At 41.2% G+C, this 19627-nt stretch overlaps 1 protein-coding gene across 3 annotated transcripts in view; it reads right to left on the reverse strand.

The window, feature by feature from the left end:
- RASAL2 (RAS protein activator like 2) overlaps window positions 1-19627 on the reverse strand; it is a 254979-nt gene that overhangs the window by 68047 nt on the left and 167305 nt on the right. For all 3 annotated transcript variants that reach the window (XM_067532597.1, XM_067532595.1, XM_067532596.1), the window contains one exon: window positions 3191-3297. In XM_067532597.1, coding sequence (XP_067388698.1) covers window positions 3191-3297 — 107 coding nt within the window. The remainder of the gene's footprint in view (window positions 1-3190; window positions 3298-19627) is intronic.

The following is a 19627-nucleotide window of genomic DNA, read 5'->3' on the forward strand; positions in this document are numbered from 1 at the left end:
AAACCATAGAACGTGTATGCATAATTATTGAGATTATACAATATTAAGTTTAAATAGAAGAATATGCTTTTTAACGCCAATGGATATGTAGGCAGCAGAAAAAGTGAATTTCCTGAAGTTTACATGTCAATCCTTTAAATAAAGCCATCCCCAGTGACCACCACTGACAAAATTATTTAAAGAACTTCTCTTGGAAAGAATGTTCACTTACAGTACATTATGCATTTGTAAATCAAAACTCCAAGCATCGGACAAAGGGCGATTAACAATCATAAAGTCTGATGCCTTTTTCTGTTTGGAGTTTAGAGGAAAAATTACATAGAATGTACTGGAAGTCAATGTTCTACTGAGAGGAAGTGCTTTAAATAGTTTACCTGAGAGAACAGAGGCTTAGAAAGCAACTTATTTTCAAAATCTTGGCAACCCTCCAACCCCTGGAAAACTCCCCCCCCACAAGCCAGGAGTAAAGAATCACTGAAACAGCACAATGCACAGCCTGTTTGTTTGTCCCCTCAAATGTGCAGTGCAAATATCAATGACTGAAAAACAAAACAAGGTGCTTTCCTATTTCTCTGTTCTTCCTGCCTAAAAATGGGTACCTGTTGAGATGAAGAAAACCCCACAAATAACTTTTAATGCTATAAAGGCCACACCTTCCATTCCCAGACCACTGATATTGGGCTTCCCTATAATACTTGTGACATTTATCCCTCTCCTTAGAGCAGTCCCTCTTGGAACCAGGAAAAAGCTTAATATGATTCAAGAGAACATACAAGAAGGGTTTTCTTCTCATAAGTAAAGCTGGAGCCAATCCACAAAGTTACTAGGATGTCTGAATTCAGTAGTTTTGGTTCGAGCCCATCTCTATTCAGAAGTGTTCTGACTTTTACCAGCAGGCTGCAACATCTAGCAGTTGGTGTGAAACACAGGCAGGTCTCATCTCATCTTTACAGGGCCCTGATAACAGTCACAGCACATGAGATAGCATATGCGCAGAGGAAAACCTACAGAAGCCAGCAGTCTTGTTTTTTATGCACAGATCAGGAGAGTTCCACAGTCCCACAGTTACACAAGTGGCCAGGACAACAGAGGCGCACAAAACCAGCTGCATAAATGGCAACAACAGCTTCTACTTTTTGCTGTTTACGACCAAAAGGAGAGGTTGTGGGCAGCTTCCTGCACCTCTTTTTTGCCTTAGAGCAAGGAATTGCAAGGAAGAAAGAGGAAAGTAAAGACAGTACATGAAGCAGCATTAGAAGAAAAAGATCAGACATGGGGTGGGCGAGTGTTGAAGAAAAAAATAAGCAAAAAGAAACACTTTTGAAGTGTTAACAACTACCTGCATTCAGAGATAATAAAAAACAACTAAAGAAAAGGCATTTGAGAGGGATAGAATAGAGTGAAAGGTACAGAAATAAAAAACAAAAAACCTAGGCTGACATTAAGTGATTTGCTACATGGCTTCTTCAAATCTTGTTTGTAATTTATAGATAAGCTGTAGATACAGAACACCAGAATACATTTAAACATCTGTAAGACTAATGGAATTTCTTATCAATATAGATGGGTTGGGTAAGAGTCGCTAAGACTTACAAAAGCTCCCAGAAATCCTCATGGTACCTATATGTACTCTGCAGCCCATGGTTATACTATTACATTACTATTACATAATCAATAAGTTTTGAAATTTTATAAAGTTGTAGCAAATACATTCTGTAATTAGACTAAAAACCTATTTTTGAGTGCCATTTAGAACATAGCACATTAAGACTACCAAAATGGTCTCAATATGAATATTTACTTCAGATGGTCTTTAAAATAAGGAAAATGCATTTTGGTGGTCCCTTAATAGATATCAGAAGTTCAACTTTTGGTCTCATTATCAGAAAAACACAGGAGCCGAGCATGGCTACCTACACCAAGCCAATGATCTTCATGTGTTTAACTCTGATAGTTTAACCTGAAAGGGACCAGGAAAACAGACTGAGATGGAATTATCATTAACTTGATCAGGAACTTTTTTTCTTTTAAATCCCAATAAATTTGGAGTTTATGGTTCAGCTCAGATTAAGGAGTCATCAGAGTAACTTCAATAAAATTGAATCCACCTTAGTGCTGGCAAAATACCGATTGTAAAATTAGAGAATCTACCATTTTTAAAAATTAAAAATAAAGAGACAATTTTGTGGGGACTCATCATAAAACAAGCATGTAAACATGTCTGTCTCTAAAGTTAACTAAAAACTATTCCTCTCAGAATTGTGAACATTCTGGGTGACTTTTCAATGATTAGAAGGTGATATGGGGCACGCAAATAAAACGCAGCTACACTGGCCTCTACTCCATAGAGAACACAGGAAGAGAAATCAGTGCTCACCACACATAGAAAAGGCCAAAAACTATGGAAAAAAATATTTTAATTGTCAAGCTTTTAAGAAATTCTTACACGCAATGGAGAGGAACAGAAACACCTCTGCAGTAATACAGCTGGACTTTGCCTGTTTTTAACCAAGTCTAACTATTGGTAAAATATTAAAGAGCACTTCATTTTAACTTGATTTGTGATTTAACAGAACCTTCTTCTTTCAGACTCATAAGAACAATAGAAGAGCTTTATGTGTTGCAAGTTTTAGTACACCAACTGGAGTCTAAAGATGTTGGCAAGAAAATCCAGACTCCTTACTTGAAAACGTAAATTGAAACTAACAACCAGAAGAGTTAAGGTCAATTTACACATCCACAGAGATCAATTGCACTAGCTTTGAAATAAACTGTTAGCAATTTCAGACCCCTAATTTAGTCCACTGATACGGGGAAATGCAGCACGCCATCATCAAACTTAAATTCCTTTTTGAACAAGAAAATAAATATCCAGCGTGAAGCCTATATAGCGACCTCCCGGGTATCTAGGACATATTGAAATTAGGATGCTCACCACCCCATTGTTGGGTTTAAAGTGTACATGACTGCTGATTTTAGATCAAATCTTGTGGAAAGTGGATAAGTTATGCTTTTCCTAGAAAATGTTACCTGATCATTTATGGCGGCTGATACGCATGCCTTCTGGCCACCTGCACTATTAAAGTGTCATCCTGAATCAACAGACAGTACTAGCTTTGTTTGACTATCCTAAACTCCATCCTCAATTCAATATAAAAACATCCCTCCTTCAGAGGAAAGGTGCACTTACTGGGACTTTGAAAGGAGAGGTATTTGAAGCATCCATGGGGTTGGTTTTCTCGGATGTGCTGGTTCCTGAGATGCTCCGTCTGCGAGGAGACCTCTCTGCTGGCACCTCTGGGGAGGAAACAAAAAAGAAGGTGGGTGAGGGGAACTGAAAAAAACTATCAGGTTTTATCTTGTTCTGGAAAGAAGGCTTCCCAAACTTTCAGATGCATTAGCTAACAGCTGAATTATACTTGCATATTTATTTGTTTACAAGGTAAGTTACAGAGACATTGCAACTGGCAACAAGGTAAAACTTAGGAATCTGATTTGATCTTATAGGCAATAGGCAGCTATGATTAAATATACTGGTGAAGCGCAATACCCATATGCATTGCTACCTTGTACACTTGCTACCTACAACTCAGAGAATTTCCAAATATTCTTTTTACAATCAGCAACATAGTAGTTAACACTGTCAAATAAAATCTGTGACAGAGGAAGATCATAATTTTATCCTGTGTTGAACATGATTTGATGAAGGTCAAAGTTCGGTCTCATGCAGATAATGTGACCATACAGCTAGCTCAAACTTTGAGACCATCAGAAGACTCATAGTTGCTTGAATAAAACAACCTATATATCTCTGCAGATACAAAAATAGGTCAGTTTCTCCTTGTTCTGGCAATACGACCTTACTAAGATATGACTTTGGCATCCTAAATCTGTGCAGGCAGATCTGACATGAGCACATCATCTGTCTGTAAAGATTTGAGTTTATCTTATTTTATAAATTTATACAATATACACATTATAAAATCACACACAGAGACACACACATATTAATACCTTTATCACAACTGCTGCCCATCTCCAGTTCAAATACTAGACTTACAGGAATCGAGCTTCATAAATAAGACATTCTCAATATGGATATGAAAAACCACATCCTTAGAAAAAGTCCATTGTTATCTTCTGGATCTTAGAGAAAAGGAGTACACTGTGACTCTGGAGACTGACATTTTAACTCCTGCCGTTTTCCTTTCAAAAGACAGATGCAAGCTTAAACTTCCATTTCTGGCCTCCTGGCCCTTGGGATCCGTGCTACTTCCACTTAAGAGAAAGCTGGTTTTCTCTCTCTTCCCCCTCCTTCTCTACAGCTTGCAGAGAGAGCGAGAAAGAAACACACAGGACTGCAGCTATTCAATCAATCGTTCCGACTGCACATCCTCATTAGTTACTTTCAGGCTATTAACAGACGCCCAACTGCCGGCTCCCTTCAGCTACAGAAAATTTCACTATATATCCTGAGTCACAGCAACAAAAAAGGTTTACTGAAATTTACAACCAGCTGCTGCCAAGAGAACAAGGATTTCTTCACCAAAAATAATCAAGATCCCCCTTTTTTCTCCCCCCACACAAAAGCCTTTTCCAAGGAGAATGTTACCTGGGATGCCTTTGCAGATTGGATTCTATTTTACCCATATTACAGTACATCTCACCCAAGAAGTCTTGAAGGAGAAAAACAAAATTTAACATCATAATGGTCGAAAGTTCAGAAAATAGGATCTTGCTGCAAAAGTACTAATCCCTCTATTATAGGCTTTTTAAAAAAAGAATATGAATAAGTCTCTCAGCGTGCCTTAAAGCATCAATGGTTAAAGAATTGCTAACAGAGAAAGCATTCCAAAATTAGATACATAGAAAGTTGAACAGCGATCACCAGCTAACACTGGTAAATGGGTAGGACACAGCATTTAGTCAAAAACTACTAGGATGATGCAAACAGCTCTGCTCACACAGAATAAGTGAATCAATTTGTCAAAGCTTGCAATAGAGAGACCCCTAGCTTTCAGTGAGTTTTCTCCATAGGCTGATGATTCGCATTGGGCACGTTCCTTCATAACTTATGGGGCACCAGCTGTTTCCTGGTGTCGGGACTGGATGATGACTGCTTGACAAGGAACCTTTAGAGAATAGAATGCTTAGAGAGGGGCCAGAGCTAGACCAAGGATTGAACAATGATCAATCCCACTCAGAATACTTTGCTAATTTTATTTAACTGTCTTCTTTATTCTCCCTCTCTTCCCCCCAAAAAAGGGGTGAGGAAGGCAAAAAGGCCAAAAACTTAGGGTATGTCTACACTGCAATTAGACACTTGAGGCTGGCCCATGCCAGCTGACTCAGGGTATGTCTACATAGGACGGCACCACTGTCGGTGCCACTGGATCGATTTTGCAGGATTGATTGAGTGGCAGTGGAGACCCGCTCAATTGATCTGGAAGTCGACACTGTTAATCCACCGCCACAAAAAGAGTAATGCTGCATTGACAGGAGGGCATTTCCAGTCGGCGCAGCGTAGTGGGGACTCCGAGCTAAGTAGAAGTTAGGAAGTCGATGGCAGATAAGCAAGCTATGAAGAGTAGCTTCTGTATCTCCTGTCAACTGCCACCAAAATTTGCCGGCAGTGTAGACCAAGCCACAGGCTTGTGGGATTCGGGCTAAGGGGCTGTTTAATTGCAGTTCCAGTCCAGGGTGCAACTCAAGCTGTAGGGAACATCTCACCTCACGTGGTCCTAGAGCCCAGGCTCTGGCCTGAGTCCGAACGTCAACACCTCAGTTCAACAGCCCATTAGCCCAAGCCTCACAAGTTCAAGTCAGCCGGCATGGGCCAGTTGTGGGTTTCTACTTTCTACTTGCAGTGTAGACAGACCTTTAGATAGATACAGCCTGCAGCACGTAGCATAGAACTTCTCCTGGCATAAGCAGTCAGAGAGGCAGCCATATCAGATATATTTCAATAATCAAATTTTTGGTGGAAATTTAATTGAAGGAAATGGAAATCATCTCTGCATTTGGAACATGGGGCCAAAATGAGCTTCTTTACTTCAAATCAAAGAGTATCAAGTAATAGCTTTGGCTTTCTCCACTTTAAGACGCACAGGAAATCACTTCACATCACCAACGAATCCCAAGTAATTTAACACAGCGTTGATTCTGCCGAGTCATAAATGAAAACAGAAGACTTAAGTCCCTATAATTTTTGACAACAGGTAGTCCTTTCCTAGGACAGGCAGTTATAGGGAAAAATATGATTAAACCAAAGGATTGCTGAGAAGAACCTACACTCCATTGATACTAGGTGTGGTCTATACTTACAGGGAAATTTGGCGACAGTCAACGGGAGTTGCGCAAGCTACGTAGAGTAGCTTGCGTAACTTACATCGACTTCCTAAATCCTCTTCTGCATGCCATCTCCACTACGCTGCATTGACGGGAAATGTGTACCCATCGATGCAGCGCTATGCTTTTTGGGGAGATGGTTTTACTAAATCGACTTCTGTATTGATTGAGCAGGTCTTCAATTCTGCTCAATCGATCCGGATAAATTGATCTGACAGCGTCGAATTTGCCACCATCAGTGAGGACATAACCCCTAGAGGGGTATCTGTAGCTAAAACATGCTAGGATTCCAGCACTAAAATGAGTTTCTTCCGTGCTCAGAAGATCCATAAAAGTCTATTAAGTGTGGAAAGGAGAATAAAATATCCAGAGGAGATGCTTGCAATCAATTAGAAACACAACAAAAAATATCAGCAGGAGCAGAATAGCAGCCTACTGGATCAGTCCCTAGCAAAATTTAACAGCCTAAATGTAAAATTCACCCAGCTTACTTCTAATTCCAGGCCTACCAGCTGAAAGTGATGGAGTACTGTGCCCTTAAGAAAGCATTTCTGCAGAGTTGGGTGGAAAAAACTATACTATTGCCACTAGGCCAATATTAGATGGTTGCCTCCCCCCTATCATGCTCCATACTACTATTGCATTATTTTCACCTGCTGTAAAATCAATGTACCTTTCATAGTCTCAGTGTTAAATTACAATCGTTCCCTGCCTGGCTCACTCTCTGAGATCAAGTCTATAGACAAATCACACTGTCTCTATGGATAAGTAATAGTCTGAAACCTTTTCATCTGCTCTCTCAGCCTCTGGAAAATAAATGATTCCCCCCCACCCTTCAATCTGTAAAAAAAAAAAAAAAAAAAAAAAAAAAAAAAAGTTGTAAACATTTCCATGGGGGCACTTTTAATTCATCGCCTCATTTATCTGTGTTAAATAATATTAGTCAGCTGCAAACTAGCTAAGGCAATTACTGCCTCTGAAACCAGATCTAAACAGGATTATATACAGAATTATTTTCATACCATCACACAGCAATGCCCTCTTCCGGCCATAACACACAATTGCTCATTCTTCTGGCCATCATGGCAGTAAAGCTGTTTCCTTCAAGACAGATGCCAGAGCCACTTCACTAAGTGTCCAGCAGGGGGCACTGATAAGGCAGATGGCAGGCACCTTCTCCATTGAATCCAGTTATCTTGGCCATAAATGCTGGCCTCAGTTCCCTCCAATGAGGGAACAAAGGTCAACAGGCTAATCTGGGTTTCCAGTACAGTAGCTTGCTGTTTCCAGCCTCTCGTAACTTGAACTCTTGCCTTTGTGGGCCCTGGCATCCTACTACAAAGGCCTTTTTCCAGCAGGGAGAGGCAAGTGGGGATGAAATGAACAATCTTGGACTTGGCTGGAATCCTGTGTGCAGTACTGATCACCCTCAAAAAGGACATTGCATAATTAGACAAATTCAGAGAAGGGTAATTAGAATGACTGGGAACATGGAAAATTATATGAAGCGAGATGAAAAAGATTGGAATTGTTTATCTTAGAAAGGAGCCAATGAAGAGAGGACACGTATACACAACACTGAATGCTATGGAGAAGGTAGATCGGGAGCGTCTGTTCTCCCTGTCACATGAACAAGGAAATTCAATGCAATTAGCAGATCAATAATTCAAAGCTGATAAAAGAAAATATAGGGGCAGCAAACGGGAGTTTTGTGATGGAGTTCTCCAAGTGAAGGAGGAGCGACACAGAGTGACCCTTGGAGTGAGTTTGTTGTCTGTAGTGTGTGTTTGTGGTGTGCTTGCAGCTTGACTGACGTATATCATGTAGTCTATTTGTTTGGGGGACCGTGTGCTGATCCTAGCGGCCTGCTAGGCAAGGCTGAAAACTTCTTAATGAGGCTTTGATCCCCAAGCACTTTTGCACCCATCAACCCTTCACCAGGAGGTGGGGCTACCCAGGGAGAACCAGGGTTTGAAAAGCCCACTCCTAGGAGACGAGGGAGTTTGGAGGGGAAGTGGGAGAGGGGGAGGTAGATACACTTCATTAACATGCTGTAAACTAAAGTCAATATCCACCCCTCCCCTCCTGCGATAAAAAACAAAACAATAGAAGCAAGAGCTGCAGGAGTAAAAAGAGAATGCAGGCAGAAGTCCAGCAACAGAGAGGGGGCTATCCAGTTTACTGCACTGAATGCAACATGTATGATTACCTGCCCTATGGGCGGGTGGCATATGTGTGCATTCGGTGCAAGGAGCTCCTGGCCCTCAGAGACCACATGCAGGCTTTGGAGACTAGAGTGGCAGAACTAGAGGAGCTAAGGGAGTCAGAGAGGTACATTGATGAGACTTTTCGGGACACAGTAGAATGGTCCCCATCCCGCTATGACAGCCTCTGTCCTGTTGAGGAGGAAGAAGGTCTCAGGGAAGGAGAACATCAAACTGGAGCGGAGGGAAACGATCCCATAGACAGGACCCTCTTTCTAGATGATGTCATGGTATCCCCTCACAGTGAGGATACCTCTCTGGGAGAGGGAGCTCCAGTAATTAGGAAAAGACAGGTAATAGTAATGGGGGACTCGATCATTAGAAACATAGATAGCCGGTTTTGTGAGGACCAGGAGAACTGCATAGTGACTTGCCTGCTGGGTGCAAAGATTGCGGATGTCTCAAGACACCTAGACAGTGGTCATGGTACATGTAGATAACAGTGACACAGGAAAGGATAAAGGAGGGGTCCTGGAGACCAAATTTAGGCTGCTAGGTCCAGGACCTCCATGGTAGCATTCTCTGAAATGCTTCCAGTTCCACACTGAGAACCAGTTAGACAAACAGAACTGCAGGGTCTCAATGATGGATGAAACAATGCAGTAGGGAGGAGGCGTTTAGATTTATTAGGAACTGGGGAACCTCTTGGGAAAGGGGGAGCCTATACAGGAAGGACGGGCTCCACCTAAACCAAAATGGAACTGGATTGCTGGCACGTAACATTAAAAAGTTCGTGGAGCAGTTTTTAAACTAAGGGCCGGGGGAAAGCCGAAAGGTGCGGAGGAGCTCGTGGTTCGGAGAGAGACATCCCTTAGGAGAGAGTCTATTAAAGGAAATCCTCTATATCCTAGAAATTAGAGGAGGATGGAAGAGGATAAAATATGGATAGGATCTGATTAGAAAGAGTCAAAGGAAAAACAGTCTCATTCGATTACATCACATAATGGCAGACAGCTAAAAAGTGACAATTTTTTGAAGTGCTTATATACTAATGCTAGTCTAAATACTAAGATGGGTGAACTCGAGTGCCACATATTAAATGAGGATATTAATATAATAGACATCACAGAAACTTGATGGAATGAGGATAATCAATGGGACACAGTAATAAGAGTAAAAATATATCGGAAGGACAGAATAGGTCATACTGGTGAGCGAGTGGCACTGTATGAAAGAAACCATAGAGTCAAATAAAATAAAAGCCTTAAATGAACCAAATTGTGCCATAGAATCTCTATGGATATTAATGTCACGTTTGAATAATAAGAATGCAGCAGAAGGGATATACTCCTGACTACCTGACTAGGATGGTTGGTAGTAACTGTGAAATGCTCAGGGAGATTAGAGAGGCTATAAAAATAAAAAAAACTCAATAATAATGGGGGATTTCAACTATTCCCATATTGACATGTCACCTCAGGACGGGATGCAGAGATAAAGTTTCTTGTCACCTTAAATGACTGCTTCTTGGAGCAACTAGTCCTCGAACCCGCAATTCTTGATTTAGTCCTAAGTGGAGCACAGGATCTGGTCCAAGAAGTGAATTTATCTGAACCGTTTGGTAATAGTGATGGTAACATAATAAAATTTAACATCCCAGTGAGGGGGGAAACATCAAAGCAGCTCACCTCGGTAGCATTTAATTCAGAAATGGGAGTTACACAAAAATGAAGAAGTGAATTAAATAGAAATTAAAAGATACAGTGCCAAAAGTGAAATCCCTGCAAGCTGCATGGAAAAATTTTAAAGACACCATAATAGAGGTTCATGTATGAATATCCCAAATTAAAGATTTACCTCAAATTAAAAAACATACTAAAAGGACCACAAAATTGCCACCGTGGCTAAACAACAAAGTAAAAGATGCAGTTGGAGGCAAAAAGGCATCCTTTAAAAAGTGGAAGTTAAATCCTATTGAGGAAAACAGAAAGGAGCATAAACTCTGGAAAATGAAGTGTAAAAATATAATTTGGAAGGCCAAAAAAGAATTTGAAGAACAGCTAGCCAAAGACTCAAAAAATAACAGCAAAATTTTTTTGAAGTACATCAGAAGCGGGAAGCCTGCTAAACAATCTGGGGGGCCGCTGGACGATCAAGATGCTGAAGGAGCATTCAAGGAAGATAAGGCTATTGCAGAGAAACTAAATGAATTCTTTCCATCTGTCTTCACGGCTGAGAATGTGAGGGAGACTCCCAAACCTTAGCCATTATTAGATGACAAATCAGAGGAACTGTCCCAGACTGAGGTGTGATTAGAGAATGTTTTGGAACAAATGGATAAATTAAACAGTAATAAGTCAGTAGGACAGGATGGTATCCACCCAACAGTTCTGAAGGAATTCAGATATGAAACTGCAGAACTACTAGCTGTGATATGTAACCTATCATTTAAATTAGCTTCTGTACTAGATGAGTGAAGGATAGCTAATGTGACGCCATTTTTAAAAAAAGGTTCCAGAGGCAATCTCGGCAATTATAGGCTGATAAGTGTGATGTTCTTATGCCTTCCTCAAAGCATCTGATGCTGGTCACTGTCACAGACGGGAAACTGAATTAGATGGGTCTAATCCAGTCTGGCAATTCCTGTATTCCTATGATAATTAAAAAATTCTCAGTCTGAGTGTAGGTCACACCAGCCTTCAGCAGTTTACAAATGCAATGGCGTGGTAGCATGCAGTCATTATGCTATACACTACTACACCCTGGGCTCTGATCTTCAGGGGAGACTTTGAAATGTGGAAGGATGTATTTAATATCCAGGTATAAGACAGCCAGCTCTCAAGGCATGCACAAATGCTGTTTTTTCCCAAAGACGTAACGTAACCTTTTTATTTCTCCACTTTCACAAACCAAGAAAATTCAGGCATCACTTTACTTTCCCACTGCACCCAAATATCTATTTATTATTTTTTTTTAAACTTTGAGCATTTGGCAAATTTTATAACCTGACTGTAGAAGCCTGGACAGTTTTGCAGCATTCCATCACCTCCTTTTCAATTTCCCCCCCCTTTTGGGGAAACCTATGTGTGATGAGCAGAATTTGATTGTTCTATCTATTTGTGGGGGGAGTAAAAGAAAAATGTTACACAGATAATTTAGATAATTTTGGTCCCTCCAACTAAGCTCCTCTTGCAAAAATTTTAAAATTTAGTCCCCCCCCCAAACAGTTACCAAAGGCTACCTATGCTTTTCAAACTCTAGCTGTTCCCCTCATATCCAGCAAGAAGTCTACCAGGTATACAGATGCTCTCAGCTACCTAAATTAGCACACACCCCACACGAGAAAGAACTAATCACCACTGGAACCTGAATTGAACAGTACACCATTCCAGAATTAGCCACTGACATTTACGTGGAGTAAATATTTTTAGCCATTCTATCAAGGATTCAGCTATATGTAAACTCCTGTAATTTTAATTTATTTTTTTACTCTGTAAAGAAGGCTCCCCTTCCATACCATTAAACCTGAGCAACAATAGGCATTACAGCTCAAAGAAACTATGAGTTCTCAGCCCTTTTTACATTTTATAGTTATCAGAGAGAGCAGAGAAGGTTAATGTTCACCTTACTAGTTATGCTCCCTTAGGGAATTTGTCCTGTGAGGATACATTACTGTACATTTAAATTGTGGTCATGCCTAGAGGCTCAAATCAGGGTCAGGGCACAATCACACTAGGTGCCGTACAAACACAGAGTAAAAGATAGTCCCTGCCCTGAAGAATTTACACTCTAATTTGAGACAAGGCAGAATAAGCGAGTATAACAAACAAAAGGAGGAAGGGTTGAGGGAAGAATCGAGTAAGAAAATAAGATCAAGAGGTTTTACATACAGTTTTGGGATTTTTTATATACAAGAGTGAATATTCAACCAATGGGACCACTCGATAAGGCTGATAATTCAAATACCTCCTGTCTGAACAGAACCTGTATTGTTACTATTAAAGGGGGAATCTAATTCATTTAAAAAAACCTTTGAAAAATCAATAAACATTTGAACAAGTCAGAATAAAAGAATTAACACCCTCTCGGAAAATTTGATACATTACTACAACATACACATTCAGTGTCATGGCATTTGCAATTCAGACAAGACAGAATTGCATATTTTTGTCTTGCTGTCCTTTTTGTCCCTCACAGGCCATTCAAGCAATAACACTAATAAAAAAGTTCCAGAGGGGTAGCCGTGTTAGTCTGTATACAGCAAAAACAACAAGAGTCCTGTAGCACTTTAAAGACTAACCAATTTAATTTCTGCAGGCATAAGCTTTCGTGGGCTGCAACCCACTTCGTTCTTGCATCTGACGAAGTGGGTTGCAGCCCACGAAAGCTTATGCCTGCAGAAATTAAATTGGTTAGTCTTTAAAGTGCTACAGGACTCTCGTTTTTACTAATAAAAAAGAGACCTTGTTGCATGCAGCCAGTTCCTAGTTGTGGTTTCTTCTACTTCTGGTGATGATGCTTACAAAGTGGAGATGTCAAAGGGAAGGAGCAGAAAGAAATGAAAGGACAAGAGCATGAGAGGGAGGAATATGAAGCAGAAGGAAGGCGCGTGTTACAAGACATGCAGGAAGGAGCTTGAAGGAAAAGATAATAAGGTGTGACTGAATAGGATTTTTCAAACCAGTATTGCATAATGCCAGATTTTCTTCTTATGAAAATGGAAACCACATGTGAAAATGTGCAAAGGTTAAAGCTTAAACCATGGAATAACCATCATCCCTTTGGATTCTCCCACTTGGGGACCATTAGAATTGTGGGGCCTAGTTTAAAGCCCTGTTACACAGGTTTAATTAAATGCTTCAGTCAAAAGCTTGAATTAGAAGCCAGCCAGAAGAAATGTGATTTTCACCAAACTTTTGCTCTGAATAAAAGATAAGAGGATGCAAGTTCCACGGTGTATGGCTTAGTGAGTAAAACTGAAACTTGCTGTAATGATTCCTACAACCACAAAGTGAACATCAATGGGTACATTCTAGACAGGACACATAAAAAGTAAGAAGTGAAACAGGGCTGAGTTACAAAACCACTGACATTTAGTTTGATAATGAAAAACGTAAAAGTGAAACATTTTGGATAAGGAAAGATGAAAATAAAAAATGAAGGAAACACTGTGAGAGGGCATTTGCTGCAGCATCCCATCATCAACCAACTACCAGACAGCAGCAAGAGTCAAAGGCTTCCCAGCCAGCTACTGAGGATTTTAAAGTAACAGGTGATCACAATCTCATGATAGAGAATGAAAAATGACAGCAGGTGTTCCTGTTATCAAAATGGTGCTCACCTGACATAGTTACAAGAATCCTCCAACTTTGCACATGTAAGTCACAGGTGAAAGATGTATAGCTGTGAATGAATAAACCCCAACTTCCAAAAGTACAGTGGAGGATTTAGAAGACCCTTTAAAATCTGAACCACAGTGAATATTCTTTTCTTCTAGGAGGTCATGTCTGCTAATTGTCTGTTCTGTAAAAAAGGTGAATGCATGCAGGTATCCATTTTTAACTTCTCATGCACCTGCTGCCAATTCTTCTTATTACTGGGCAATTCTATATATAGATAGCCAGGCAAGTCTGAAGACAAGAAACACTGATGGGACACTCATCAAGATTTCCTGCAGTGGCTCAAGAGCATGAGTGCCATCCTCACAGCAAACTGTTACAAACCAGGGCACACCAAATTGGCTGTGAATTCTATACTTCGATTTCACCAACCAATTACCAAGTGTAAGCTCATCAGGCACTTTAACAGCCTTAACACAGAGTCATAGACAGTCCCCTGAGGTACATGCAGCTGTCTTGCCACACAGGTAAGTTTACCTTTGTGATAGATGGTCCCTTACGCCATGAATCACAGTAATATCCAGGCTACTACCAATGGACAAGTTAATTTACCCCAGGTCAACTGCACCTTAGATTTTACCAAAGACAATACTTGCAGCCAAACCTATAAAATAAACTATCTGTTGTTTTATTAATAGGAAAAGGAAATGAGAGTTATTTACAATGTTAAAGCAGGTAAACATACATAAACAAATGAGTTACAGTCTTAAATTCCCAAGGATAATAAAAGCTTCCATAAGAAGAAGCTTATTAAAAAGCTTCCTATGTCCTTAGGGCTAACCCAGGATAAGCAGCTGGGGATCTCTTGCTTATGCCTAAAAACCTTGCCCCCTAGAGTCCAGTTAGCATACAGATGCAGTTTCTTCATTTTAGGGGTTTTATTCCCTTCCCTCTTGCACTCCAAGCTGCAAACTCAGCTGACAGGAGAAATTCACTTGCACCATTCATCTTCATCGGGGAGAAGGACAGAAAGAAATCAACTAAGTCGTTTGTCCTCTTTAATGTCCACAATATTTCATCTGGTGCTGATGGGTCTTCCCTGTTAGGCAGCACATAACACCATCATAAGATCAGCATTTCACACTAGTTAATGTCTTTCCTCTATATCAGGGGTGGGGAACGTCCGGCCCGCGAAATCATTTGTTCTGGACCTGGCGGCGGGGGGGAATTCAGCGGCGGCGTGGTTTCACGGCTGGGTTCAGTGGGGGAAGGGGGGGAGACAGTGCCCGCCGCCGAAAACCCTGCCGCCGTTTGTCCCTTTTCGGCGGCGGGCACTGCCCCCCGCCCCCCACGGAACCCCGCCGCCGCCATGAAACCGGCCGCCGCCGAATTCTCCCCCACCGCCAGAGCCACCATCAGGCCCTTGACATAAAAAAGGTTCCCCACCCCTGCTCTATATGGTGATCTACACAGCTACATAGGCTTACAATACAAATGTTCCCATCTTATATTATGGGATACAGGTGTTATAAATGAGATTAATGCACGCAACAACTTGCAGGCATTCGTAAAATCTAAACACTAAACAGATTCTTATAATTCTAATGTCCATTTTGATAATACGAACACACAGCTGAGTCCGACTGATTCCAACTATGTATCTGTCAGTATTCAACTGTGACATGGGGACCTTGGCATGAGTTGGCACCTGATATGCCAGCATCACAAGGACATGGCATCAGTCCCTGACTGCTCCGTATAGTTATGATGCTGGACATTCCTCTTCCCTTGTGCTGACTGGCTGCTCCCTCCTGCCTCCTTCTCCACAGTCGCTCCATTTCAGTCTCACTGCTCATCTGGTTTCCTTAGTATTAGGAGTTCCCTTAGGTAAGAGGAAGCATGGTCTAGTGGGTGGAGCACTGGACTGTGATTCAGGAAATCCAGCTCTGCCACTTACTTACATGTGACCTTGAGTAGCTCACGTCACCCCTATGTGGCTTTGTTTCCCCTCCTACCTTTGGTATAGTCTATATAGATTAAAAAATCTTTAAGGCAGGGAATGCCATTCATTATATGTTTGTGCAGTGTCTACCATACTGAGTCCCCAGCTTTGTTGGCCTTTAAGCACTACTGCAATATAAATATTTAACAACAAGGAGGAGGAAGAGGAGGTGGCGGCGGTGATGGTGTGGATCTGGCTTTTGGTTTAAGTCCACCTTTAAGAAGTGCACTGTATTTTAACTTAACATGCAACAAGCATTTTCAGATGCGACAGAGTCCTGAATGTAACTAAGCTCTGCAGCAGTTTCTCATTCCTCTTAATAAACCAGGGTTAGTGATTTAGGTTTTCATAACTCTGGTCTGCCAGGACAGGACTTCATCCTTCCGTGAGCAGAACAAACAGAGATCTGAACCTGCAGAAAGATTTGGTTAGGGAAAAACAGGCTTCATACATTCAGCAGGTGTCCAGAGATGCCACTGAACCCTGAGTCTGGACTGGGGTTGGTCAGAATTTGGAAACTGGTATTTCATGGTTAAGACAGAAAACTGAGACCATATACAAACTATGAAACATTCAACTATTTTCTTTCCTTATAGGGAAACTGCAAGCCAGGGCTGAGGTTTCCCCGATTCTCAGGGCCAAGCTGAACACTAGAAAAAGCCACTTTTTCCATGAAAGGGAGAAAGAATGAACATTAAGCACAGGTGTAAGTCTAAGGCATTTAGACTAGACTTAGGCTCCAAAGGGAAATTGGATACTTAATAGGAGCCTAAAATGTGATATTGCCTTAGTCAAACTGATTACAATGGAAAAGAACCTCTTATGCAACCTGAGGACAGAAACCAGGACCCGAGGGAGCAAGTAGAGCGACCTGTCTTCGAACAATCCTGGGAGAACTCCAGAACGTAAGATAGTGGATATCTTTGCTGAGGCTTGTGGATGAAGGAATTCCACACCCTAATGAAGAGGGGGGCTTGAGCCAGAGAGACTGGGCGATAGGACTGCTTCTATCCCTTCTTAGGCTTGCTGCAGTAGTTCCGCAGAAGGCCACAATGTATGGCCGGGGTGGGACACAGACCACGCATTTTCAGCCTTTATCTGTTTTTTCTGGGATTAAGTCTCCATTTTATTCCCATGTTCTATGTTGTTCTGGAGCTCTGCTGAGGCCTGCAAGTAAGAAGATTTCTCAGCAGAGAGGAACTTGGGGCAGCTACTTCCAGTGAGGCAGGAGAACAACTTGGGAAGCCTGTCTGGTGCACACTGGACAGAGGAGGAACTAGGCACAGTATCTGGATCAGCTATTGCCTGCTTGATTCATAGACGAAGACTCGCCCATTTGTCCATATGGGTGGCAGCCACATCATAGAAAAAAAAAAATGTTAAAAGGACCTTATCCAGTTCCCCAAGTCAGTACAATATGCAGAGGCATCACAGCATAGATACCAGGGAGGAGATATTTTACCTCTCTATACAGCTTTGAAGCTGAAACTGCATACAAATTACAGCACATGCTTCTAGGCATCTCGATACCAGGAAAATATCAAACTAGATGGAATTCAGAAAACAGCAACAAAAATCATGAAGGGGCAGGAGGGAATGGCTTATGTGGAAAGATAAGAAGAATTAAAATCTAAATATTTACAACTTGGCTTAGTGACAACTATGGGAGAATATGAAGTGGTAGCCAGCTACAAGTGTTTGAAGCCTGTAAACAACGAGCGAGAAGAAATTTTTAGGGTGGAATAATAAATAAGAGTAAATGAGAAGAAACTGAGCAAAGGAAAATTTAAAATGAATCGTTTCCTACTTATATATTAGTTTAACAAAATCTTTATCCTAAGTAGATAGAAGCAGTATCTGGCACTTCATTGTTTGATGTTGCATCCAGAATTCAGTTTCTAGATTAGAAGAAATATTTAAGGAGTACCTGATCCTCTGCCTGAAATTTTAATTCTAACATATGCACAAATTTCTAATTAAGGGAAAACACCCACAGCCAACTCTTCCATCTGTTTTAACTTCTCAGCTGCATGGTAAGTTAAAGTTGTAGTGCATGTTGACTGACATGGGTAGAAACTGACTAAACAGAGCATTAAGTTGGTGAAGATGAGTAACAGCTGGGATGAAACATTTCTGTACTACACATCTGTCACGTCACTCTGCTTCAGCATTTGTCCAACCTGTTTTGTTGGAACAATTTTAACTGATTCCAACCAATTAAAACTCACATCTCGTTTCATAGCTTGCCTTAAAATTGTTTCCTTTTACATCTCTACACTGAAAAAATTAAGCCCCCACAAAAGTAGTAGTCTTGCCAATAAAGTGTTAAAAATTATAAGAACCCTACCGTACCGAGAAATGAGAGAAGGCTTTTCTCATCTTCTGTGCTGCTATCAAGCCATTCAGCCACATCACCAGGAGATAGGAGACTCATTCTCCAGGCAGAAAACTTTTCTATGCAGAACACAATGACTGAACGAAGCAGGGAAGGAAGGGTGGAGATGAGTTAATGGGCTTGGGAGTCCAGCACTTAAGTTATTGATTACAATGACAACATGAAACGGAAAGCGTGAGCCTGCCTCTCTTAATTCTGTATCTGACGGGTGGAGAGGGAGGAAGGCTTGTAATTAAAATGATGAAGGAGCAGAATAAAATAGAAGGGCAAGTGAAATAAAAAGAAATAGGTCCTAATACTGAAGCAGCTCTAATTCTCAGCCAGCACAATAGCTAATCAGTTACGTATAACATATCACCATCACCCTATTAAACAAAAATCCAATTCAGGAGCTTTCTCGTTTAAAAAAAGAAAGCTCAGAGGCAATTAAAAAAACTCATCACAGCTAGAGAACCTGCATTCCCCTCTTCACCAGTCCCTTCCTGCTTCAGCTATTGCAACAGCATCCCAGCCTTTCTCACAATGAATTTGTTGATGCAATGGCAAGTTGATCAATCAGTGAATAGGAAGCTCTCACCCCTCCCCTCTCCCCTGCTCCTGCATGGCAGCTGCATTGATCGACAATAATGGAATCTGTTTCTGACTGCCAACGGCAGCATTAAGGATATTAGAACAGCTCCTCTTAGTCAGAATGAGAAGTAGCAGTCAGAAGTCCAGCTGGACGTCAGCCTCTCAAGTTAATAGCTCTCTTTCCACAGGGCGAATAAGAGGGTCAGTAGAAATGAGCTATGCTGGGAGTTCATAGGAGCCATCCACACTGCAATGGATTCTGTTTATTTACAGAAAAAGAGAGCATAACAACTCTGCTCTGTCCAGATACCAAGATTGTCCTGCAACTCTGCAAAGAGGACTTGCATTGTGACTTTACAACAGGGGTCAGATCCAGGATTTATGGCATTTTTTTATACTGCAGAAAAGGCCATTTTACAGGTTTACACATATAGAATCCAAGACAAGCCTTGGTAAGTGAGGGACTCCTGGGCCCCACAAATCAAATAGGTCTTTGTCCTCAGGGATCTGGCTGATGCACTGATCAGACTGCACCCTTTAAAGAGATAGGCTCCTTTTTTTCACCACTCTCAGGAAACCTGTCATTTTAAATTACCTATCCCATTCCCAACAATTCTCACTCTCAACAACTGCATTATTGCCAGTCCCAATTACAAATGATCTCTCTGCAGTGAAGGGGAGGGAGGACTAAACTGGGCCACTTGCTGACAATGGACTAAAACCAAAAACAAACAAACAAGCAGCTATTAGATCAGCAAAGCAAAGAACT

The sequence above is a fragment of the Emydura macquarii genome, unplaced genomic scaffold, assembly GCF_026122565.2.
Source record: "Emydura macquarii macquarii isolate MOO-44397 ecotype Brisbane River unplaced genomic scaffold, CSIRO-AGI_Emac_v2 contig_3287, whole genome shotgun sequence".
Taxonomy (NCBI): domain Eukaryota; kingdom Metazoa; phylum Chordata; order Testudines; family Chelidae; genus Emydura; species Emydura macquarii.